At 46.7% G+C, this 25,849-nt stretch overlaps 1 protein-coding gene across 3 annotated transcripts; it reads left to right on the top strand.

The window, feature by feature from the left end:
• Positions 1 to 7,387: 7,387 nt before the first annotated feature.
• foxn2a (forkhead box N2a) lies at positions 7,388 to 25,018 on the top strand. 3 transcript variants are annotated; one of them, XM_040179511.2, is made up of 6 exons: positions 7,388 to 7,861; positions 17,231 to 17,808; positions 19,660 to 19,784; positions 20,035 to 20,084; positions 20,727 to 20,795; positions 21,481 to 25,018. In XM_040179511.2, exons 2-6 carry the CDS (start codon positions 17,245 to 17,247, stop codon positions 21,903 to 21,905), a joined length of 1,233 nt encoding a protein of 410 aa, XP_040035445.1. In that variant the 5' UTR covers positions 7,388 to 7,861; positions 17,231 to 17,244; the 3' UTR covers positions 21,906 to 25,018. The 3 variants fall into 3 exon arrangements, with proteins under 3 accessions (XP_040035445.1, XP_040035446.1, XP_040035448.1); XM_040179512.2 differs by lacking the exon at positions 7,388 to 7,861 and adding an exon at positions 8,203 to 8,575; XM_040179514.2 differs by lacking the exon at positions 7,388 to 7,861 and adding an exon at positions 16,472 to 17,151.
• Positions 25,019 to 25,849: the final 831 nt, after the last annotated feature.

The following is a 25,849-nucleotide window of genomic DNA, read 5'->3' on the forward strand; positions in this document are numbered from 1 at the left end:
TCTTCCTAGAATAAACGAGTCACACTAAGATGCAAAAGTACACTGCAACTGCCTTCAGGTGGCAGCATCCTCACAACTGATGCAAATCAGCGTTCATACACATTTGCAGTTTTTATAAATAACTGTTCACACATCTGTTCGATGTCATATTGGTTTGTTTTATGTCGGCAATCCACTCCAGGCCTATCAGCGGGACCATCTGTGATTTGTTGCACTGTGGTCAATGACCCATCTGTGACTTTGGCCGTCTGTCTGCCTGATGAGGTTAATGTTGATTGACCTCATGAAAGGAGTCAGCTGAGAGTCTTGTGTCAGATATTAAAATCAACCAAACCCTTGGTACCTCTAGCCAACACTGGTCACGCCTTTTTCACCAACTGAAGGAGTTCTTGTTCTGGCTTTGGTCTTTGTCTTTGTCTTTTTAAGTTGTAAATCAGAAGTAATTTGCTTTTTAAATACTTAATCCAGTGGATCCATTTTTCTGAACAGACAGGGGTAAATGTGTGTGATGAACCAACAGCCTCTGTGTTTCTAATACACTAGCTGTTCTCTGATGGTAAAGTGGATTGACTCAATTTTGCTCTGGCCAGAAGGAAACATTTGTTTCCCCGTCTTATGTAATCTTCATTTAGGAAAATCTTTTTACTTCTATTTTCCTCTTAAAATACTATCCAGAATAAATAAGACTTTCTCTAAACCTGGAGCATGGGGAGCTTAACTGTCAAGATATTCGTGGTTTTCGACACTAATCTGTTGGAGATATGACAGTGATGCACATGTGTTGGCTTGGTAACCAATCTAGTATCCAGTGGCAACAGAGGTCTATTGAATGCCGGGTGGCTCTGTATTGGCTGGTGTGCCCACCACTCTCCTGTGTCACCAAGTGACAGAGGCACATCCATGTAGCGGTTCTGAATAATAGTAGGTTTGTGTAATATTCAGCTCAGGAGTCAATAACGTGTGCATGCGTGTGTGTGTGTGTGTGTGTGTGTGTGTGTGTGTGTGTGTGTGTGTGTGTGTGTGTGTGTGATTGTGGAGGGGTCATCCAAGCCATGATGTTACAAATGCTCTTTGTGCTCCACCACTTAATGTAGGCCAACTGACCTGCAGGCGGTAGCACTCTGTTTTGTTTCTGTTACTTTGTCTGTCTCTCCATCAGATGCATGCAAATACAAAAACACAATTTACTTTAAAGTCCTTATTTCAAAATAACACCTCTGCTTTACTTAATCCCCACAAATGAAAATGAGAACATGTTTCAGGTTCGTCGCCATCATTAAGTTTAATGCACATCTGAAGGCATCCACTAGGGCAGAGGCAGACACAACAGGACAAGCGTATTTGTCTCAGAGACTCCTGTCTGTCAGAGACAACCCCCCCCAACCTCTCCTCCATTCGGGCGGCTGTTACAGAGAGGGCAGATGGCTCATTACCATAAATAGGACAGAGAGAGAGAGTGAGAGAGGGGGCCGTGCACACCGACCAACAGGACGATGCCGCCCAAAACCAAGGAAATGGGAGGCCGTTGCTAGGAGAGAGGAAAGACAGCTTTATGGCAACACAAAGCTGATTCCCCCATCCGACTTCATCTCGCCCACCCCACCCTCCCGCTCTGGGGAACGAGCCTTGAATCTGCTGGTGGGGGACAGATGGTCGATGGGCCCCACCGTCTCTACAGCTGGACACAAGCTACAACACAGTCAGGCCTGGCAGGACTGAATCACACCTCATCCTGTCCAACCTATAAGGAGCCCGAGCAGAAATTGCTGAAGCCCTGGCCATCAGCTAAGAATAGATCCACACTTGTTGCCCACAGGAAATGTGCGGCTGCACGGAAGATTATAATATGTGAAGAAATTTGTCTTTGTAGTAGCGTAGTGCTCTGCCCAAGTTAACACTAATTCACCAAGTGTAACCCAGGGTTTTATCTTTCATCTCCACTGATTCTTTTAACTTCTCAACAATTAATGGAAACGATTTGGCCAATCCTCAGAAGGGAAAGTTCTCAAATGATACACACAAAACCACACCTCTGTTGTTCTTAATCGCCCTTCTTCGAGTCATTGCCGAGGTTTTAAATACATCCATCCATACGCAACATTTGAAAAGGGCAACAACACAGGGTAGAGATGAGGTGAGGCACTAGGAAAGTATATCAGTCAAGACACCAACTCTGAAACAATAGCACATCTGCTCTCAACAGACCTCTGGCTGAAAGGGCAGCCAACTGTTTCATGGAAAGGAAGGAGATAAATCAATTAATAAAACAAGAGGGTATTCTAAGTGAACAAGATATTTATATAAATACTAACTAGGCTTCGAGTGGTTGTTTTGCCATAGTTGTATTGCAGATTACACACACAAATCATCTTAATTCCTTGTCATTTGCCGTGATAATTAATGTTGGTAGATTAGGTTCAGGACGTTTTGCATATTGTCCGTTGGGAGTTGGGGAGGCGGTTTGACAGCATCACATGCATGTGTTGGGAGGGAGGAGGGATGGGAGAAAAGGACAACTCACCAGAACAAGCGAAAGAAAGCGTGGCAGCAGCATGACAAGTAAGCAGAACAGAGGCGGTCCTGCATCACCTAAGCCATCCGCCCTGGTTGCATAGGAACACGAGGGCCATGCCTACCCTGCAGACACACTCCTTTCCTCTCTCCTCCGCCACGCTTCATTACACAGTGTTCAGCCAGGCACAGAGAGGCACTGCACCACTTTCTCCACACTACAGCCGCGTGCCCGCTCTCGGCCTCGCATCCAGGCTCCCCGTAGACACGGGCCGGGTATAAACTGGCCCTCAGGCTCCGGGTCACACTCATTTTAAATGCATCTTGCAGGGACGACGTCGGGATGTCTGACCTGGTGTCATACACAAACCTTTATTTTTTCGCCAGGCATCCGTTAAAGTATACATGACAGCAAGTGTACAAATACGTGTTTTGGACAATTCAGTTGTCAAAGTTTAGGTCAGTGTGTGTGCTTTTGCATTCATACTAGAAGCAAGAGCTTAAATCTGACTTAATCTAACTATTTCAACCAGTTACTTTTATGCATTTCAGCTATTCATCCCTCAATCCCTTTGATTGAGCTGTATATCCATGAGTTTATTATTGAATTTGTTTCTTTTGGCAGAATTTAACTTTAATTATTTTTGTTTAATTTCAAACAAATGTTGATAAACTGTTAGCTAACAGTATCAGTTATCAGTGATTCCTTGAGTGCTCGAACACCAAAAGGTGGTTTGATGGAAGTTCACAGCTGTACTGGCAGATTATCATTTAAACCTATAGATGACGGTTGATGTGACCGTTTATCTGTGTTCAATTGTACAAAACAGCAGCCAGACTGATTACTGGAGCGTATGTAAATATGAAAACACAACACACGCTTCTTCAAACTGCTCGAAGAGCATCAGGAATCTCTCATACGTGTCATAGCCCACTAAGGAGCTGGTAGTGCCAGACAACACTGCCGGAGCACAAGACCACTATTGTCCCACAAGATAAAGTGCGTTTGTCACAGAGGCGATGCGGGTAGGACCAGATGCTGTGAAAAGATACGGGAGTGTCAGAGAACAAAGCTTTTGTAGTTGTGTTGTTGTTTACGGTGAAGAATACATCGGTTGAAGGTTTCACACTAGGTGCACGTCGGAGTGGGAAGTCCTTCCTGTATCCTCCTCCTGCTTCACTGTTAATTGACTACAAGTGTTCATTTCCCTGCGAGGAACAGTCGTTAAGGGTGAATAACAAAATTTTGTTCACCAATGGGACAACAGCGGGGATCAATGGGTTAATTCAATTGACTTTGCATGTGGTGTATTGTATACTAGGGCCATTTAAAGGTAGTTTATAGGGAGTCATGCAACTTTAGTGTGCTAAAAGGGGAGAGAGATAGCGTGGATAATGGTCAATAAAGAGAGAAAAGCACATCCCCGAAGGGAACGACATGAATAGGACCAAAGTTCAGTGCTTAGTGTTTGGTAGCAACTAATCGGGTAAACACAGACGGTTGAGAGGGAAATGCTTCCTTCACCTGATACATTCTTCTTCTTTTTGTTTCACTGAAGCGTGAAGGTTATATGACGGTTTCCCATTTCTCTACACAGTCTTTTGAGTTTAGAGGGCAGACGAGGCAGGTTTCCGTATGCTCTGCTTCTCCACACTCACAGGTGCTCGTGTACAGTCAAGTTTGTTAAATTGCTGCCATATAAAAAGTAAAATGCCTTGTAAATGAACGAATGTCTGATTAAAAGTATAATCAGTAACAGTGTAACGGGGAACTCTTCTTAAGTCTTGTCTTCATAACAAGGACATTGTTAACCTCTTTGTGTACTGAGCCCTGCTTACTAAATTAAACATGTCAAAAATGGCAGATATCATTACTAAGCAGCTAGTTGAATCGTTACACGTATTTACTTTTTCATTAAGCCCTAGTACAATTTAACTTACTCCTCCGCTGGAACAAATTGACACTTGGGCCTGTTTATACAAGCGTATGCCCAAGCCAACCTGAACAAATACGCTGAATCAATACAGAATTACAGGTTATTTGTTTGACTGTTGAAAGGATCATTCTTTCGCCCTACAGGTAGAGCATTTTATTGCACGTGCATTAGAGGAGGCACTTATCAGCTGACAGATAACAGGTAATCAGCGCACTGCTGACACAATTCATGAGACCCGGTTAGCAGAAAGGATTGTCAAACAAAGGCTTCTGTAGGCAAACAGGCTCTTTAGTTGAGGATAACTGCCGGCAAACGCTGGCAGAACCTCCAGGGAGAACATACCGGGAGAACAAAGAAAGTGTTGCATTTGAAACATGTTACAATTAATCAGCAGCTTTTGGGAATACTTATAGATAACAATAAGATGCCATGCTTTATAACCAGTAACCGCGCTGACTGACATGCATGTGCATGTGAAACCTGCGCGCGTTTCTGCTTGCATATCTGTGCATGTGAGTTAGCGCTCTTTAATCTACATCACAATTCTCTCAATGACTCTTTCGCTTCGCATTTCAACGGGGGTTCAAACTAATTAACTCAGAGTGCGAGTTGTCTGCTGGTCTCAGTCCCTTATCAACTGCATGCGATGGTTCCCGAATGTCCAATCGGGTCAGCGACTTGGTACGCTCCATGTTCTCGCCTGGAAATATCCATAGGATAGGGCCAGTTGTGCATATTTTTTAATATTTTGTGTGACATCATAGTCCCGAAATGCATGTCATTGCACAACTGTGTCCATTGTTGCAAATGTGCGTAAGCTCCGTAAGCAGGAGTAAAAATAGAAGTAGAGATACCTGCCATGTTGTATACTACAGTGTACATGTGTGTTTGTGTGTGATACAGTGACAAAAAAAGAGATTATTTTGGATCTGGAGAGAATTTCTTCCGAAATGTGATCGATCTTCAGTCTTCCCCTCTTTGCTGGTTGGGTACCAAAGTATCAACATCTGTGTTTCCACTCCAGATACCAAAGCGAGCTGTAATGAGAAAAAAAGAGAAAAAGGGAGAGAGAACAACAGAGGCAAGAGGACACATTGAATGAAGAGCCGCATACGAACAGGGGTTGTCACTAATAGAGAGTTTTATGAGCTCCAGACCTGCTGAAATGGAGTGCCGTGCGTGTGCAGCAGCTCTTATCGGCTCATTGGCAGCAAGGGGAGGGTGAGAGCTTCCACACTTGCGCTCCGTAAAAAACGGTCTGATTCATTTTCCGCATGAGAGGGTCTCACTGGGGCGGCATCAGACCAGCCAGTCCACACAGATTTATGGACCATTAAAGCAGCAGGCCTCCTGACCGCCGTGCCACCATAGGCTGTGCTGCTGAGACACGCTGCACCCTCATTCAGCTCGCCGCTCCTCTCCATCACAGGCCAGCGTCCTCATTGTTCATCCCTTCCACCAGTACCGCTTTTACTGCCTTACATGAACTACTCTCGGGGTCTGTAATCCTGCCATACTTCACCTCACTCTGTTTGATACAAAGGGAGTTGTTTACTGTAATTATTCTCCTCTATTGTTAAGTTAACACAGTTCTCACAAAGACCTTTTTGTTATCCGTCCATGTCACAGGAGAGGATCATTACTAAAGTCAGTTATTAGCCCTCTAGGTAGAAAACACATTACATGGACAAGAAAATGTTCTGGTACTGTTAAAAGCATCTCTGATGATGGTCAGTGGGGCATGTTGCTTTAGCCTAACAGCTTTTACAATCAGATTAGCACCATTGCAGGCACACAGACTAATGGGTCTGTCTTTTTTAATGCATCCACAATCAACTGTTTCCCAGTGTTATTAATGCATCTTGCTCTCCTCTCTCCCATTTGCCAGCTTTGCAACCTCATCATCCTAAGGAGTGATACTGGAAGGAAAAATGGGGCAGAGTGTACACATGTTGCTGGCCCTAAGAATAGCTCCGTGTGCAGGAGAATTGTGCCACAGAAACCTGAGCGAAGGTTCAAAATCATGAATGAATTAATATAATGGTATCCAGAGTGCTTTGCCACCACTGGTGAATCACTTTATGTGCCTCTTTTTTAGACAAATGAGTATTGCAACACATAATCCCATTCTGGCATACGACAGACATGCGTGTTTCAAGGCAACGAATGCCTACCTGAGCAAACTGACCCCAGATAAACAAGGGACTCACTGAAGCAGTAACCAAGCCACGGATCAACAAAAATACTTTCAAGAGTTTCACTGAGGTATTTCGCTCTGACACAGAGCCGCCGTGGCGCGGCTGCAAAGCCTGTTTGTCCAGTTAGCAGAAGGGGAAAAACAAGGGTGTGCAACCACACCAGTGAAGAACGGCCATACTGCACTGCCGGTATTTGGTTAGACACAGCAAAAGCAAACAAGAGAGGCTGTTAGATCAGTCCGCTGAGAGCTACTCGTGTGGACGCTTATGAAATGAGAGTGGCCGCGATGAGTAAGGTATCGCTGTTATGTGAAAAGTTACAGTTTGGTGTAAAGTCAGTTGGCCAGTAAAGCTGCACTCAACAGATAGCACGGGGTCCCTGTTGCTCTCCAAGTGCATCTGTAAAGTCATGTGAATAACACGTGTGTGCATTTTGGATTTTCCACACATTCACAGAGAATGGTCCCATCTGCAACTTGGTGCTTTCCCATTGCTTGTCTTTGCTTTGTCTAATGGCTCAGGCATCAAACCGCGCGTGCCTGTTGTTTGTGTGTGTGTGTGTGTGTGTGTGTGTGTGTGTGTGTGTGCGCGCGCGCGCGTGTATTTACACGTCACGTTAGCCCCCTTGTATCGTCGTTTACTCTGGGAGGGGCCCCGCTGAAGGTCCACTATCGTCACGAGGCTGGGTGTGGTGACACATCCTTTCTCTCCGCCCCGAGGTGTTTGTGCAGCCTAAATAACGCGGGATTGTTTAGTGGGGGTCCCCGTCCGGGCTTGATCACTTACACGCACACTTAATTAAATTATAATAAACCCCACCACGACTTCCCCCGTATTCCCCATCATTCATAAAATGCCTTTAATAAAACGCGTTCGCCTCCTCTATGTCACGTTACGAGCAGCTGGCGGTAAAAGTGAAAGCACATTTCACGATGCAAAACAGGATGGCGTGCGCGTTCACGGGAGCTCCTGCGCTGCGGCAGTTGCCAGGGGAGATCGGAGGGGAGGGGTTTTGATTGGCTGAAGTGGGCCTGTTGCTATGGCGACAGCGAGGGGTTTGGTAGCGTTGCCGTGCGCTGTGTGATCTGCGCGCTGCGTGTATGGAGGAAGCAGCTGCTGATCTGATCTCTGACATTGTGCGAGACAAGACATCGGAATAAACTGCGCGCGGACGTGTCGTTAAACATACCGCGCCGAGGCACGCAGTGGATGATTGTAAGTATCTGAACCTTATCCCCCCCCCCCCCACAAAAAAAACTGCGTCTCGGGTTGAGTCGCGTTTTTGCCGGACGCGGGGTTTGTGTTCCGAACAAGCGGAGAAAAAGTAAATGTGGTCAAGTGACTTTGCTTAGAGCAGCCAGCATGGCAGAACAAGCGACAGCATGTGGCCAGCTAGCTAATGTTAACGTGACTTCCCCCTCCTCTCGCTCTCTCGGCTCGTATTTATTACAGCAACAAAGAATGGACCCCCTCCTTGTTTTTGGTTGAATGTACGGAAACGTAATTACCACCGTATTCTCCCTAGTTGTGTTATGCTAGCCCTAGCGGTAGACTCCCTGACACGCCGAGCTACCGCTGCTAACGCTACTCTGCGACCCCCCCGACTGAGCTGCTGGCTTCAGCTCACGTTTGGTGACGTTACACCTCGTGAAAACCTACTTTTTGTTTTTTAATAGTTAAAGCCGAACGACGCGCACACTGGACTTTAGGTAGCGAGTTGTGCAACGCTCCTCTCCGTTGCGTTTAACTTTTGTCTTCCTCGTTGTGCGGCTGCTGGTGGGCGCTGCTGTCTTCGTTTTGGGACTAAACACACCCCCCCCCCCCCCCCGTAAAGTCTGCGCTGTCTACAAAGCACATTTTATTTTTAAACTTTTCAATATCACTTTTTTTACGTGTAATACTTGTGGTCGTCGCGTGGCTCTCGGAGTGGTAAGTTGGGTTTTTTTTGGTAGGCGGTGACGTCAAATCGATATCTGTCGTTTTTCTTTTCTTTTTGTGTGTGTGTGCTGCTTTTAAGACGCGTGTTTTCTCCTCGTATTCCTAAATAAGTTGAACGTTTCGTGTCACCCTGTCGACGTGTGTGCCCAGAGGTTGGGAGGCTACAGCGGCTACTAGCAAAGCACATGATGTAATGGATTATCACAAGATTGTCCCAGATACAGAGAGCTCTGCAAACATTGTCGGAGTGAAGGAAAAACCTCTCTCTTTAATCCGGTGTGATATCGTTTATAGGTTGGCTGCTGAGTAGGTCCTGGATGGTGTTCCACGTGTCTTATGTTGCGTGTTCTAGTTGTCTACATGCTTCCTGTTTTTTTTAAATTTACTGCACAAACCTCAACTAAAATGAATTGTGTCGCTCTGTTTCTATATGTGTATTTGTAAAAAGTGGTGGTGGTGGTGATGATGATCATGGGGAGAGACTGTCTCGTCTTTTGCGAGGTTATGACTTTAATGTAGGCTGACGTTGCTTGCTTCTTGCTTGACAGTTTTTTTTAAAGCCCCAGTGATCAACAGAAGACAAAAGGGGCTTATGGGACACAAAAAGAAACAGATGTTGTCAATCTGCCATTCTTTTTTTATTGCCAGAACCACCATGGTCATGTTGTAGGTCAAACCATCTGTTGTTTCTTTGCTGTTGTTTGTATCCACTCCTCTTCGCGTGTGTGTGTGTGTGTGTGTGTGTGTGTGTGTGTGTGTGTGTGTGTGTGTGTGTGTGTGTGTGTATGCAGAAGCCCCCACAGAGGGAAGGACTTGTGCCTCCCAGAATAGACCTGGGTCTTCTAACTTTACTGACATTCATTACTATAAATAAAGACTTGTCGTAACCCAGTGACGCTGTAAATGCTGACTTCCAACACGTGTTCACAAATGCTGCGATGGAAAGCATCGCTCGACTCAGTCGTGCACAACCATGAGGTTGTTTGAGTCGTTACCATGGGAGACAACGGTTTGAAGTCTCCTCAGGACGAGGTGGCATCCTGAGGAAGCGGACTGCAGAGTCTTCGTGAATATTTTATTTTTTTATGGGTCAACTCTGAGCGTGATGTTTGAAAAGGTTACTGCCGTGCTTCGATGACTGCTAGAAACTAGACACAACAACGAGTGAATTTGACAACAGTGAGTCACAGTATTATTTCCATCATATTATCTTAATTGTTGTGTTTAAACGTGAGGGCATTGGCCTGCTTCTTTAATCCATAAAACACAATTCTCAATGGAGTAATGCCCTGGCAGGAACACACACTTGTACTATATTGCCCCATGTTCAAGTTTACTACCAATAGACACGGTGGTATCAAATAACTCCTCCAGACCGCCTTCATTTTTTACAACTCTGTGTCACTTTTCTGCGAAGGTGCTCCACTTCACTGTGCCGGGGACCTGAACAGAAAGGTGTCCCTCGGGGGACGTACGTCCATACTGAGGCCGTGTGACCAAAGACCACGGCAGTTCGAACCAAGCGAGTCTCTAGCGTGCCGCGACACGAGATCCTGCGGAGCTCCCTTGTCCCTCTTGTTCCGTTCGCTCGTCACAACGCTCTGAATGTGATGTTAAAGCGTCGTAATGAGGAAGTGGCGCGGCTTGTTGCTGTTACACCCTTCCCAGGCAAGAGTGGTAAAGAGTGTGCACTGCAAAATGGTGGCGCTGGCGTGTTATCAGTCTTATCACACAGTTGCGTACTCTGACCCGGAGTAAATGAAAGGTGGCGTCCTCCCAAATCCACCATGTTCTCGTGGCCGTAAGAGTGACTGCGCTTTCAAATTGATTACGAAAGCCCGAACCACGTGGCCCAAAACCTTCTGGGATTGAGCAACGCAGAACCTGGTTTCTCAGGGATCGGCTGAACAGAGAAGCTCAAAGCACCCTGTAATTACCAAGTCCTTGGTGACTTTGATTTCCCCTGACTATATGAAATCGTTGTAATGGTAGAGGTGGAATAATAGGATGATTGGGAGGATGAGGTATTTGGTTCACATGACCAGTATTCCCACAATAAGGAAGTTATGTGCACATTGCAATCTGTTTACACATTTAAACTGGAAATGAGACATATACTTGTCTCCAAGTCACTGCTACTTAGGCTGTGCCCCCCCCCTCCCTCTGTTATGACAGCTTAGGTGGTGGGATTGAAGAAGCATCTGATCCGGGATCAGTCACCAGTCAGTGAGCTCCACCTCTAACTGCTGACGTCGGCCTGTGTCTGTCTTGGGGAGTTCACTGCTTCGTGCAGTTTTATGATGCTTAGCTTGAATAATTAAAGCTGCACATGTGTGATTCATCCCCTGCACAAACCCTGTGCTTTAAGGGGGGGGGGGGGGGGCTATCCCCGGGAGTGAGTCGTCTCGGGGTCCGTGACATTCTGCTCGTCAAACAAAGGCTGCTGAATTTGAGATGCAAATGTAAACTTCCGTGGAGGCATGTGCTGCCGCCCTTCTTTTGTTTCCCTTTCCTGGTCTGATTCTCAACTTGTCTGTTTTGTTTTTTTGGGTTGTTGTTGTTGTTGTGGTGATTGTTTTGTTGTTAATGGTGCAGCTAAATGGCATCTATTTTTATTCCCGGCCCTCCCACTTAACAGCGATCACTATTTCACAAACACTGGTCAAATACTGCAGGTAAGGCCTTAACAAAGAGGAAGAGCAGGACAAAATTTGTCTAAAAAATGAAAGCGTGTCAGAGTGTGTGTTCTACAGAAGTTGTGTCTGCGTAATGTACTCTTGTTGTGGCGCCCCTCCGTCTGCTCCAGTTATTGCTTTTACGTCTCGTGATTGGTCCCAGTGGTTATGCATCGAAGCAGAGCCCCCCCCCCCCCATCTCCTCCCACTCCCCCGCCCCACTCTGACCGTGCCTGCCTCCCTCTCTGACGGGCTGGACTCGAGCCGCAGCCCGTCAGGGCCGGACCCTCAACCACAGCAACGCCGGCCGAGGGAAAGGAAAGTCAGTGCGTCACAACGGCCCTTTGTCCCGCCGCCCCCGGTCCAATTAACAGGGGGGGGGGGCTTCTTTTAATTGAGTCGACACACGGGCCGGCCAGTTGCTGCGTGCGTGTCATCTTACTGTAACGCCGACTTTAACCGCGCCTCGGACAGTTGTACAATAATAGCGTCGTCAGAAGGGCCGGTCAGCTGATTGCACAGATTCAGCGAGGCTTCGCACACAGCGTCACTGAATGTTTCATACCGAGCTCTGTACTCGACGCTGCTCAATCCAGGAATAAACACGCTGCTCAGTTTACTAGATAGAGCTAGTCTAGAGCTCTGCTATTTTTAAAAGCCCTACATTGTCATCAGATCACCATGGTGATATGTTGGTGGGGGGGGGGGGGGTTTAAAGTCAGTAACGGATATAACAGTGGCCATGTCCCGCTAGGTGTCCTTTGTGAAACAGGGGGGAAAAAATGGTTTAATGTTGCACGATTTGTTCCATTTGGGCGTCTCTGCGGCCTGTGGAGTGTTGCATGGTGATGGCCGGGTGATATCAAATCTCAATTTGTTTTTACGCCGAGAGAATGAATGCTCCTGCAAGAAATGCTCCTTTGTTTGTTTGACTAAAAAAAGAAAGATTTTTAACCTCGTTCAATAATTCTTTATTCGTAGAAGCTGTTGACGGTGACTCAACGTAAGTGAGTAAATGACGAACGGAAAAAGGCTGTTCATACTTTCATCAAGATTTAACAAAAAGGGAGCAGATGCGCCGCTACCTGGTTCGGCAAGAAGAAGATAACAACAAAATGGCTGCTTGTTTTTGAGGAGATCCTCTTTTACCCACATTGAAAGGAATACAAAGACTGCCCAAGGGCACTGCAGAAGAAAACTCTTCTTGTGTTGCCTTCCCGCTACTTTATGCCCGTTCAGCTTTTCATCTGTATGCACTTAAGTTGTTTTTACGTGCACCAGATGCCGCAGTAAATGTTTCCATTACCTGAGTACCTATGAAGGGCTATAAAATAGTTTCTATATTTCAGAATCGAAGACTTTCCTGCAAGGCCTTGTTGGTGGCTTCTGTGTTTCTACACAATTGAATTGGCAAATACTTTTTAGTATTTACTTGGAAACTAATCTCAGACAGAGTGCATTCCTGAAAGGGCTTATGTCGAACTTTTAAAGGCGCATTGTGCTTCAAACTTAGAAACCAACCCCTAATATTAAAAAAACGTATCTATTAAACATTCATTTTGAAGTGCCACATCAGAAGGACTTTCCGTCCAGGCGGCCCTCAGTATTAATAAGTAGAAGAGGTCGGTGCCACCCGATGGGGGGCCGAGTGTTTGCTCACTGAACTTAAAGCCGCATGACCCGAGAGATAAGGTTTCAGCGGCGGCCCAAGGCCGCTGCCAAAGTGCAGCCTCGTGTGTTTTTCTCTTCCAAGTCGCTGTGTGAAGTCGACGTCGTCTTCGGGCCCTCGTCCCAATAATCAATCCGGTGTTTTGTTTTATCACACTGGAGTGATTGCATCAGTCAATCCGTCGGGGGGGGGGGGTTCAGCTCGGCAGCTCGCCGGCTGCCGCCCGCTGGAATGCAGAAATTGCCAAAGCAAACAGCCGCTGCTTGAGGGAGCGCTACCTCTCGGCCCCTCGCCGCTTTCGGGTCCCGGCAAACAGCGGGGCCCCGGCTGTCTCCGCGCGGAGTCCGAATTTGTTTCCCCCCCCAACCCCCTGAAAATGAACTTCCTCCACGGGCCTTCTTTCCCCCGTCCTCTTGTTTGGAGCTGTGAGGTGAATACTGAGCACTTCTGAAACATGACTAGAGCAAAAAAAACAACTGGCCCTTTGTGCGCGCTGAGTGTGGGGGCCAATCGTAAGCCTTTGTGCGCGCTTTCTTCCATTCACCTCCAGGGCTTCGAGTAGATCGCTAGAATCCACTCAGTGGATTGATTTGAAAATGTTTCATTTACTCAGCAGCCTGATTAGGCTTAACATTAACGGATGCTTTATTTGTTATGACATAATTTGAGCCTCCAGTAGGAGAAAAAAGCCGCCTTGGAAGAGCTTCTCTCGCACTCTTCCCCTCTGTGTTTCTCTCTCTCTCTCTCTAACTCGGCCCGCCTTTGTCTCATTCACATTTTTTAAAGCTCTGGCCAGACTGGGTAGTCACCTAAACATCAGTTGGAGAGTCAAATAACAGCTTTCGCCGCGGTGCTTTGCGACACGCCTTTGTGTGCACGACAGAGGTGTAACTGGTTTGTGTCAACTGGTTTCTTCCTCGTCGAAGAGGGTGCGGCGCGAGCGCGTCTCAACCCATGGCGGTTGGAAACGCGACCTGTTTGGGTTCTGTTATGAAGTCTGCTGTTTACGTCAATCATGAGTTGTTTTTGGAAACAAAGTAGCCCTTCTGTCGCCTAGAGTGGCTTTTGTGAAGTCCGCCTTAACGGCCCTTAGTCTGCAGTGCCGTGACATCCAGATCGGCCGGGGCCTTTTCCCGCTGCTCTTTGTCCGACAGGTTTGTGAAGAACCGCGGCAGACTGCCGGCCTCAGCATTTTCCGCCCGTATTGATCTCCCCACATTAGCTCTCTCTTCATGCACAGACATGAGCACAATTGCTTCCCTTACAACATTGGCTGCCGTGGCAACTGAGTCCAGATTGGTTGGATTCACCGACAGAAAAACATCTCTGCACCTCTTCATTTTTGATCCCGCCATCTCCTCCTTTTTACATTCCCCTGTACATATTTGACACATCGGCGGCTTGATCTGCCACTTGAAGCTATCTCCATATGTCTTTGTGTCATTTTGAATAGGCTAAGTGCTTAACAGGATAAAAGAGCAGTTCGAAAAGAGAGGGGGGGCATGGCACCTGCTGTTAGTGCCCGCCTGTTTGCACATGAACATGACGAGGCCGGCGCTGCGCGGGGCTATTTTAACTTGCAGATGAGACACCGGGTCAGCGCCATCGCGGCTTTGGTGTATTCTCAAGGATGCTGCAGTCAACAGGCCGGCCTGGCTTTTTAGCTCCCTCTCCCCTCGGCACACTCGCGTCCCCTCATACACCGCCCGCCCCCTCTATGATGCCTTTTTTGCGAGATCGGCGGCAACTGCGGACGTTGATGCAACGGTGGTGATTGACCAGCTGCATTGAGGGGCGAAACACTTCCTGTGTTTGGCCGGACGCGAGCGAGGCAGCTTTTCGGGCAATCTGCTTCGATATCCAAATGTCGGAGTCAAGAGAGGATACGTGCCCTATAGCCCCCCCCCCCTCCCCTCCTCGATCCCAGCCGAGAGGTCATGGCCCAAACTCTTTTGTGCTTTAAGGTTAATCGGGCTGCTTCCTCTCATCTCGCCGCCACAAAACCAAAATCAAGTTTGCGGGCCAGTCAGTCGTGGCCCGTTGAAGAAGAAGAAAGGAGCACCGTGGGGAGTGCTGCGGTTCTCTCCGGCTCCGCAGAACCCTTTGAACACACCTTTTAATCAAACTAAAGACCCCATCCAGGCAAAGATGTTCTCCATCAGCTTTCATCGGGAAGCACAGTCATTGATCTTGGCTTGACTTAAACTTAAAAAGAACAGCTTAAAGTAGGTCTTCTCCTTGTCAGAAGGGATCCTTTTTCCTCCTCTCTCTCACAAATTCAACAGGGCTTTGTTAAAAAAAATGGACTCTTCTTGCCTAAACATTTAACTTTCAAACATTGAATATCTCTGGTTCACAGCTATCCTCCTTTTTGTGTTTTACTGCAGACTCGTCTGGCCCAGTCCGTCCCTTTTCTATTTTTGAATTCATTCGGAGTAGGAACCGGTCGTGTCAAGAGATGTCTTTCCTTGTTGTGGTCTCTCGAGCAGATATGTCCTTTTAACACAAATGGGCAGTTCTCTCGCTGCCTGACAAACCCGATCGCTCAGAGCTGTGATTCATCCCGGACCCGGGAAACTCGCACAGCCTACCGCACTTCCACCAACGTCTCCGCTGGCTCACGCTCTCCATTTCTCTCCTGGCCTCTCTTTTTGTCACCCTTCGTCCTTCCATAAAAGGATGTCTCTATTGTTGTGTCCCTTCCTATGTTCACTCCTCCTGTCCCTTTTGGCCCCGAATGCGCTTTGCCTCACTTCCTCCTTCTTCCAAGTGTATATGCAGATCGCTAAAGCGAATTCCAATGGCGCTGACAAGTTGAGACTCAGACAATGGCGGATTGACAGGCCGCGCGCAGGACAAAATGTGTCCGGAATGACGTCACGTGTAGAGCAGACGAGACTGAACAGTTCTGACTTGACAGAAACAAATATACTGTCAAACGTCCTCTTTTTTTTTTTTTTTTTTAAGTCAATTCAAAATAAAATAGGATCAGCCCGCTATATGTTTATCCCCGCATTGAGGCTTGAGTGGTCATTTTGTAAATGCACTAATGGCTCCTCCATCCCCCTCTTGTCCTCACTGGCTTTAACAAACTGATGCGTGCATGGGTGTGTGTGCGTGTGTGTGTGTGTGTGTGTGTGTGTGTGTGTGCGCAGTCCCTCTACAGTCTCGCCCACTGTGCAAACACTCTTGAGTTTGACCCAATTCTTATCTTATTGCCGAGATGAAAAGATATGCCCATCCACCCTCGCTCGCTGTGCCCGTTTACCTATCCATCCCTCCATCTCTGCCCGCATCCAGAGGACCCCGGACCTCCCCTGACCGGGGCATCTGGTGTCCACCTGCTGGGTGCAGCAGGAGCCTCGTCTGTGGCAGAGCCAGGCAGCGCAGATTATTATTTTCTTATTGTATCTATGGATCTTGTTTTGTGCGGATTTCTGCTTTTATTGAAGGGATGGCATGGTTGCCATGGTGACACCCGGGACATAAAGCTTGTTGTGAGCTGAGCCAAAGAGTGATCTCTTTGTGCTCTTGGCCTCACCAAACAGCGTGCGAGACCGTAGCTTGTGTTGTATTATAATATTCAGACACACATAAACGACGTGCTTATTTTAGTGAGCTGAGATTGTGGCCACGTGTTAAAATCACAGCTCAGCATTGGGTTCGATTCAAACACTTTGACAGGATCCTTGCTGATGACAAGCCGTTAATCCCTCCTCTGAGCTTGTGTAAAAAAAAAAAAAAAAAGAAAGAAAGTATCATTGTCTTATTAATGATGGTACTTGGGCAGAATTAGGTAATGATGCGGGGCTTCTGGCAATATTGAATATCCTAGCGCCTGTAGCCTCTTTACACTACTTAGTCTGGCATGTGACAAATTGAGACTTGATCCTGGCTGAATGCAGATCAGTCTTTAAGAGGCCATTCACTCAGTAAGATGGAGGCCTTCCACTCGTTCCTCGGGCCGTCGGACGGTTTCATGCCCCTTTACACATAACAAGCAGCGGGATCCGGTCTATCAACGAAGTGGGCGTCGAGGAGTGGGGTTCAGTTGCTCGAGAGGACTCCTCGGAGATCCTCGGCTGAGTCAAGAGGATGGAGAGGGGCAGTAAGAAGGCCAGCAGGAGCAATAGAGACGAGGGGTTTGCCCCCCAAGGAGGACTTAGGAAAGTCCACATCATTCCATGATGTTGAATCCAGTTCTTTTCAGACTGCCAACTTCTGTTAGTAAATCCAAAAACTGTGATTTTGGTCTCCACTGTGTCCAACATTAACAACCTCTGCCTCTCTCTCCCTCTCCAGACCTCTTTGATTTAATGGGTCCAATCATTGGGATGTCACCAGATAAGAAAACGGAAATCCCGGGTATGCAAGAGGAGCGGACGGGGCTCCGGGGCACGTGCGGCATGGGAACCCTCCCGGAGGCGGAGTGCGCGTCCAGCCCGCTGGCCACCAGTGTGGATCGCGCCGGAGGCACCGAGGACGAGGAGCTCACGAACCTCAACTGGCTCCACGAAAACCTGCTTCAGAACTTCACCCTGGGGGGCCCGGAGGCTCAGCCCAGCGGCAGCCCTCTCTTCGACATAGAGGGCGACTACGGGTCCGGCCAGGGCCCGTCGTCGTCCTCCTCGTCCTCGTCACACGGCAGAGGCCGCGAGCGGGACTCGTTGAAGTCCAAGCCCCCGTTCTCCTTCTCGCTGCTCATCTACATGGCCATCGAGCAGTCTCCCAGCAAGTCTTTGCCCGTCAAGGAAATCTACGGCTGGATCCTCGAACACTTCCCGTACTTCTCCAACGCTCCCACCGGCTGGAAGAACTCGGTCCGTCACAACTTGTCCCTGAACAAATGCTTCCGCAAGGTCGAGAGGAGTTTGGGGAAGGTAGGTTGTTTAACTTTCCTGCTAATGCTCGTACAGATTTACACTTTCGAATGGTGTTCAGCATTTCAGCATGTCTGCATTGTAGCACGCGGTGTGTCTCGGGACCTATGACACCGCCGCCATGACGGTGGAATACGGTCACGGTTGTAGATACTCCTGCGGATATGCAAACACACTCTGATAGGACTTTGTCCCTGGTGCGACCTTCTGAAATCAGTGAGTGAGAGAGGGAGAACGGGAGAGAAGAATCGCATATTTGGACATTTTGAAGTCACTCTGCGAATAAGGAAGTCAGCGTTGCCTCCTGCGCATCTTTGTCAGCTTGCTCCTGGCAGCGCAGCGTGTGACACATTTGTGTTCCGGTATAGGAAGAGAAGGGGAAACAAAAGAGAAGTTGACCTTCTCGTGTGCACATGCTCGTGACAGAAGGGCAACACGCCTGCACAAACTCTCTGGTGAACTGAAAAAATTGAAGCGTTAGTAGTTCTTTTACTTCCTAATGCTTTCAATCTTTTGTGTTGGGTAATTTGTTGAGTTATGGTAATCCATTTCTGACATAAAACTCGCGGCTTTGTTGTTGAGGAGTCGGCAACACTGGTTCGGTAAAGTTATTCACAGATCCGGACTTCCCGGTTCAATAGCTCGTGAGCGCAAATCCAACACAAATGACACCAGCAGCAAGGACCTTCATACCTTGATTTTTATTTTTTTTGTGGCTGAAATGGGATTCCAGAGCTGGAGAGGTTTGCTTTTGTTTGATATTTAGTTTCCCCTTTTGTACAATCCATACATTCTTTAGCAGTACCAGGGACGTCCCTCGGAGGACAGTCCTCTATCAGACGCCACCTGATTTGCATGTTACTGTACCGTCACAATGGCGGCCATATTGACCTCTGGTATGGGTTGGGACCTCACACCCCCCCCTCTACTGCGGGCGCTTAGCGCTGGGTGAGTAGTGGCGTGGTGCAGTGCAGGCCACTCAGCATGCAGGTGCACAGCGTGAGCCCTTCGTCTGCTGAGAGACCAGTTTCACATGACACTGGCTGGTGGTTTCCGTTGCCATGGAGACGTTTCCTTCTTCCTGCATCAGGGCTGGTTGGTAATCTGAGTCAAGGTTATTCCCCTCCCTCGCTCTATTCTCCTCCCAGACTGGGCAATGCGCCGCCATCAGTTAAAGTGACACTTAACACACCGGCGCACACACAGCTAACTGACAAATGTGTTCCTCACACATTGCTGAGGTTCAGTTTTCCCTCCTTTTTGTTTAGGCCGTCGAGGAATTCTCAGTTATGCATTTGCTATTTCTTAACGCTTCGTTTATTATGTGCTCCCTTGAAGATCTGGTGGCGTAGCATTTTTTTACTACTTGTGAAAAAGGAGGATCAGGCTGTATGCAGAGCGAACTCAAATTGTCATCTGAGGATTTTTATGAATTTAGTGAATTTAAATTAAACTTCTGACACACAGATATATGTTGTTTCAAATTTTCAATGGATTACAATTTCACAAAAAAGACGATAAAGTGTAAAGAAGGATATCAATAATATGGTTTAAAGGGTGTTGAGAGGGACTGCAATCTACGTGAATACAAAGAATGCATTCATTTCAAATAATGCATTTGCAATGAAGGATTTATTATCAGGAAGCAAAGACAATGGTCGCTTGGCTTCAACAATGTTCCACAAGTTCTGGTGGGAAAATCCACCGGGTACCAATCCAAATACATTTTCAGGAAACATGTGGCCTTTCACTAATGCAGTGAATGGGGAATCCAGATTTTTCTTTTCCTATACGAGAACATTATTGATTCCCAGAATCCAAAAGTTTGATGTTCACTGCTCTTTCCTACAGGCCAATGGAAAGGGTTCTCTCTGGTGTGTTGACCCGGAGTACCGCCCCAACCTGATCCAAGCCCTTAAGAAGCAGCACTTCCCTGCCGCATATGCCTTCTGCACACCACCCGCCTCCCCACCCAGGTAAACTTTCACCAGTCACTCACGGGGGGCTGCGACTTAGATTTGTGAATCGGTAATACCGTGTTCCATGTATTAATTGGATGTGACTTGTGACACTGTTAGTGAAACAGGTTTCTCCTTTTACTTCGAGGGTTTATGTATCTATTTGAAGCGTGATCATTTGAATTCGTGAAAGGCACACATAGTACTTTATATCTCCTTTTCAAACTCGAGATCTGACCTTTGTGTGTGTTTTGTCTACCTTCTGCAGTGCCTCCTCGCCCCCCCGTCATCCCTTTCTACAAGGCTGCTCATTCAAAGGTGAGACGGAAGCAAAGCAAACTTTTTTTTTTAAATTTCAGGTTTTGATGTCTACATTAAAAGAAGGTGTATAAAAATCACGGCAGTTTCTTGTAGCTTGTGTGTTGTTGGTATTTTTATTATGTTGCTTGTTCACATTTCAGCCCCAGAACATTCAGCATCGCTATGCTTGTACCCGCAACTCTTGGTTTCATTTGTTGCATTCGAGTCATTGATGCCTCATGTAGACCATAATGTAGAGAGCTCCGAGTCCATGCATCAGCGTTGCCCCCCCCCTTCCCCCCAGCCCTCCCCAAACCCTCCGCCTCTTGGATTGGTAACCTTGACGACAGGCAGAGGTTCTGCTGGTGCTGTGTTAAGCACTCAGTCTCACTGTAATCATTAATTATTTAGAGCCCCCAGAAGTGAGCTATGAGGCTTTTAGACACTTTGTCAGGTCTGAAAAGATTGGATGCAGTATCAGTGGCTTCAATCCATCCTCGGGTTCGTTTCGGCATCTCCGATCCATTCGGCGAGCATTGGTTGTGTCACTCTGTCCCTGGTTTAGAATAACTGAAGGGAGCCCAGTCCGAGTACATATGCCTTGCTAGCATGCGTTCACACCTCAGGACTGACCATCATGCATGTTCTCTCCTCTTCCAGAGTCTGACATTGATGCTGCCACTGCCATGATGCTCTTAAACTCTGCCCCCGGGCACCACGTTGACCCATGTAAGAAAATCCACAAGCAGCCATACTTTCATACTTTGAGATCTTTGTCTCCTTCCCCGACATACCATCCTGTCATTGCTTATGTCATTTTTTTATTTTGTGTGCTTTAATTTGTGTGCAAGTCACCTGTTTTTGCAAGCAACTGTTTGGCGTAGAAAAGGTTTTCCACAATATTACATGTAACCGATTGCATACATTCTTTCCTGCAGAAATCTTTCCTCTTATTATCCTCTTCCACAATATTTGATTTGAGTTACGGCAGGAGCCCTCTAAGTATTGTTTCAGCGTGATTGGGTTTTGCTAATATTTCTGCTTTCGCTGGTCTGCTTTAATTAAAATATATTTTTAAATTAGGTGTCGTGGGCTTGTGGGCTGTGACAAGAATCACTTCTGCTTTATGTTTGTAAACAGAGTGAGACAGAGCTGCAGTATATGGTTCACTGGTTCTGGCTCTTTGTTTTATCAGAACATAACAACATAAAGTCAAGTCTGGTTACCTGTAAAGTTGCACAAGTCCTCACATATTATGGGATTTGTCTGGTATCTGTCTTATTTTAAGCCAACTGAAACTTTGAGTCATGATAATATATATATTATATTTAGAGCATTTGCTCCAGGACTTTAAACACCTGCTTTTAGGTTCCAACGCGCACTTGCCGCTCTCCTCATGCTGCTCTTTCCCCAGGCAATTCCGACGGCCCGCTGGACCTCTCCCGACCCGACTCTGTCCTGGTGAGCAGCGATCCCAAGCAGGACCACAACTACAGCAGCGTCGCCATGCAGCGCTGCTCCTCCCGCTCCTCCTCCTCGTCCCTCTCCTCCCTGGACGAAGGAGGCTGCGAGCGCCGGCAGTCCCACCGCGCCGGCAGTGAGGGCTTCCACAGCGACGAGGACTCCGACCTCTGGGACGAGAGGGGCGTCCACCAGACTTCTCGACGCCCGCCGGCCATCAAGTGGCCCGCCGGCAAGAGGGCGCGGCGCGAGGCGAAGCCCGAGCTGGACGAGGAGCTGAAGGAGGCCGCCGGGTCCTTGCTGCACCTCGCCGGTATACGCAGCTGCACGGAGGGCTCCAAACGCACTGTCAAGAGCACAAAACTGAACAGGAAATGAGAATTGCTTTCGCCTCACCACCCCCCCCCCCCTCCCTACTCCCCCCCCATCAGACTCCGGACCCTGTGGACCCTAACCTCTGACCCCTGATCGTGTGTCCGAGTGTGCCTCCTTCTCCTTATCTGATCGTTCATTGGCCATTTGGAGCCTTTTTTTTGTTAGGGAGTATCCCTGTCCAACAAAACTAATGGCAATAGTATCGTTCACACAGGAGAACAAAGCCATATAGACTTTTGTAACTCGGAGGGGTCTGGTGTTTGGGCTACGGAGAAACATCAAGGAAAACCTATCCAAAATGACCTGCCTGCTTCTGTTGGATTAGAAGATTGTGATTTTTTTTTTTTTCCTCAAAAAGACATAATGGGAAAAAGCTGAAGGTTTTATAACTCAAAGCGTTGCATGCTTCCTCCTCAAACCTGTATCCTCTTCCAAGTGAATCTATTTATGAAGCGAATGAATGCATGTTTGTAACAGACAAAACCTAACCTCCTGGTGTTATCCATTTTCTCCTGCTAAAGACAAAAAAAATTCCACACTTTTAAAAGGAATTCCTGTTCCACAAATCCTCTTGTAAGAGAGATGCAATAATTATCCACAACCCTAACTTTTTTTGACTTGATTTCATGTTGGCATTTTTCCGAGTTGGGTATGCTAGTTGAACTTTACAATTAAGAAAATGAATGGAGTAGTACTATTATCTTGTTATGCGGTAGTTATTACACACAAGCTCTGGCTCCATTTCAGGATTAGCAAGATGTGGAAATAGTATTACTCTACCACTGCCAAATTTAGTTGCAAAGTTAGCTACACCACTTCGCTCAGTTTTGTGCGTCCATTACATTGCTATACAAATGAAAGCTGTTTTTTATTTTTATTTTGCAAATCAGCTGCTCATCCTGTCGACCCCCTTTGTTCATCAGTGTGTTTTTGACATTCGTTGTGCAGACATATATTCACATGTTTGGTGACAGCCTATGCAAAGTAAGCATCTGCCACTTGTTGCCAGATGTTCACTGCCTGTTCATAGGTGAACCTCCATAGATTTAATTTGATTTTGCGTGTCTCGTGTGCGTGCCTGTTTCATAGTGCATGTCGACTTCAGCCTCAACCTGAGATATGACGGTCTTGACAGAAAGGGTTTGAAATTGTCAAACACTTTCTCCTCTACTGAGTAAGTACTCGAACCCCCCCGATGTGATCGGTGTAATGACGGATCTTCTCGCTGGTACTCCACCTGCTCAGGGTCCTTTTTCAATGGAGAGCTGGTTAATAACCAGAATAAGGAGCGGGCGGCAAACTAAAATAGCGACTCCTTCCATTATTTGGGTTTGCAGCACTCCTCTGTGTACTTTTGGAAAATGACAAATTGATACCGCTCATTTTCTGTTGGCTGGACCTGTGGTAAAGTTAATTCACAACTTGAGAGAGGCTGTGTCTGTTCTGGGGAAAGGAAACTGTAAAGGTGCGATCACTGTGCATACTCGAGGTCAAAGGGTGAGGAGGGAACCGTACGTGGCCAGAAAGAACTGGAAGGGGTGGCAGACCTGTGACTCTCTCATGGCTCTGGTCGGCCACAAGTGTTTCGTCCTCGCTCTTCCTCCTAGAACAAAATGATAGAAGTGCACGCTCTCTTCTCAAGCTGCGAAATGGAGTGTTTGCTGTCAGTTGATTGCATGCAGTTCACTGAGGGGAAGTTGCGAGCCGCTTGTGCAAAAGGCCAAAAGTGTCATTTGTACTATTAAAAAAAAAAAAAAGGCGATATGCTGGCAGCACACAATACAAGGTAGCATGGAAGCCCATTGAGGTAAACAAAGAGAAAATCATAATATCGCTTCCCGCAGCACTAGATCACATCGTCGCAGTGACTGTTAGTATAGCATGCATGGTCAGTGCCAAACATTTTCCCGTGCCACTGGTGTAAAAGTGCAAAGGGCGACGGTAACTGTATTCCTCTGCTGCCACAATGCAGCGCTGGGAGTAACAATGCCCCAGTTTTCTCAATCATCCGAACAGGAAATGGGAGAGGACGCTGGCCACTACAGTGACCTAACCAGTCTCTTGGGTTATTTTTGTAGCTTTAGAGTGGGAACTGCTCTTAGCGGAGTACGCTGCAGTTCTACTAATAAGTAATACTTGCATACACTGGTCTTGTTTAGCTGTGAAAAAAAGAACAAATTATTGTTCATTAATCATCACCTTATTTATGACATTAATTTATGGGATTATTGAATGCAAAGTCTATCAAAAACCGGTCATTTTAAACAAGTGACTAGGCAGATTTATTTTTCTCCCTCTGTGAACACCACTTAATAAGTATTTCTGTTTTTCTCCATGTCTTATTTTACAGCAATACACTTTTTTTTCACTATGATATAGTGATTAAGTATTTTGCCAATGTCTACTGTCTTTAGAGAGGGTGTTTTGTTTTTCAATCTAACCTTGACTGCCAGGTTTTCTTGATGTTTTTGCTTTTTGTTATGCCGGATAGTTTATTATCATTGATCCTTAAACCTTTTTGTTGCCAAACTTGATGCATAGCTGGGTTATAAGATTCAAGACGCATTGCAGAAGTGAATTTCTTTTTTTCTTTTCTTTTTTTTTTTTTTTTTTACATTTGTCTCATGTTAACATTTAGATATTGTGACCTAAGCCAATTAAATATTGGCTCTCGGGTCTCATCACAGTCACAAAAAAAAAAACAAGTTAAAAAAATGACTGCCACTCATAACTCATAATGCTTATGCATGTTCATAATGTCAGTGAAAACTGGATCAGACTCACCTGATATGAGTCAGATCGGTGGATGAGCCACCTAAACATTTAGGCGTCCAACGCAAAGCCCAGTTCCTTCATTGCTCAACACCTGTTGTCGAATATTGATTACGTGATTCTCTAAATTTTTGTTGCAGTTCCTAAGGGTATGAAGAACATTTTTGTTGCCAACCCAGTATACATTTGTGTCAGTTGTCTGCCATGTCTACTGAACCGACATTTTGGTTTTTGTATGCTAACCTCTGTTGATAAAATGTTTATAAGATTTATTTTCGCCAAAGATATGCAATTGCATTATATATGGTATTTCAAAAATATTAATAAAAACCTGTTCTTGTTTTCATTGTCTTTTTTTTTATTCTTGTCGCAGCAGCTCGGTTGTAGCACTTCATTACTGAATAAGAATTTACCCATTTTTTCCCCTCTAAACAAGAATTCCATCACTTTACATTAGCAGACTAGACTGGCTAAATCTTTTGATCAACATTGCCACCTGCTGTGAAGGCCTCAAGATTGAACTTCTCGTTAACGCTGGTCTATTTTTCTGAAGCGCTACGTCTCCCAGTGACTGCTCTTTCAGTTCTCCCATAATCATGTTACACCTGGCAAATATTTACACCAAGACCAGTACTTAAGTACTGTTTTGACTGCACAAGCTGTGCTCGGCGCTACATGTGGCGGCTCCGTCCGCTCATTTTCCTTTGCGGTTGTGTCTTCGTACGGCACCAACATGGCAGGGTACCAGAAATGCACCTCACCTCAATGTAAATTCCTGGGTTGTGCCAGTGATGGATGCATCATCAGATGTCCCAAACGACACTCTCCGCTGTAAGTTAATTAGTCATGGAGGACTGTGGGATGAACACTGTGTGACCCTGAACAAGGGCTCGTCTGACTAGCCCCGGGCCCATTGGCACAGCTCTATTGTTCAATAGAGTCCTGTGTGTCGAGTGGAAGAGGGGGGCTTCTCCCTACTGACTGCCTCAATTCAGCTGGAAATCAGAGCAGCATCACCTCCCCCCCTCCCACACGGCCCTAGCAACCACGCCACGCCGACAGTTGCCAGGCAACCAGACAATGCTGGTGCCACTGGCTGTGGTGTGCGTGTGAGAGTTTGTGTTTTGCCCGTGTGCAGTCAAAATCAGGAATAGTGAAACAGCAGCAGAGAAAAT

This window comes from Gasterosteus aculeatus, chromosome 6 (genome assembly GCF_964276395.1).
Source record: "Gasterosteus aculeatus chromosome 6, fGasAcu3.hap1.1, whole genome shotgun sequence".
NCBI classification, from domain to species: domain Eukaryota; kingdom Metazoa; phylum Chordata; class Actinopteri; order Perciformes; family Gasterosteidae; genus Gasterosteus; species Gasterosteus aculeatus.

Bases quoted from the DNA above. Each gene is read 5' to 3' on its own strand.
- foxn2a (XM_040179511.2), top strand. From the start codon at position 17,245: ATGGGTCCAATCATTGGGATGTCACCAGATAAGAAAACGGAAATCCCG. The intron at 17,809-19,659 runs GTAGGTTGTTTA...TCTTTCCTACAG, and splicing joins TCGAGAGGAGTTTGGGGAAG to GCCAATGGAAAGGGTTCTCT. The intron at 20,085-20,726 runs GTGAGACGGAAG...CTCCTCTTCCAG, and splicing joins ACAAGGCTGCTCATTCAAAG to AGTCTGACATTGATGCTGCC.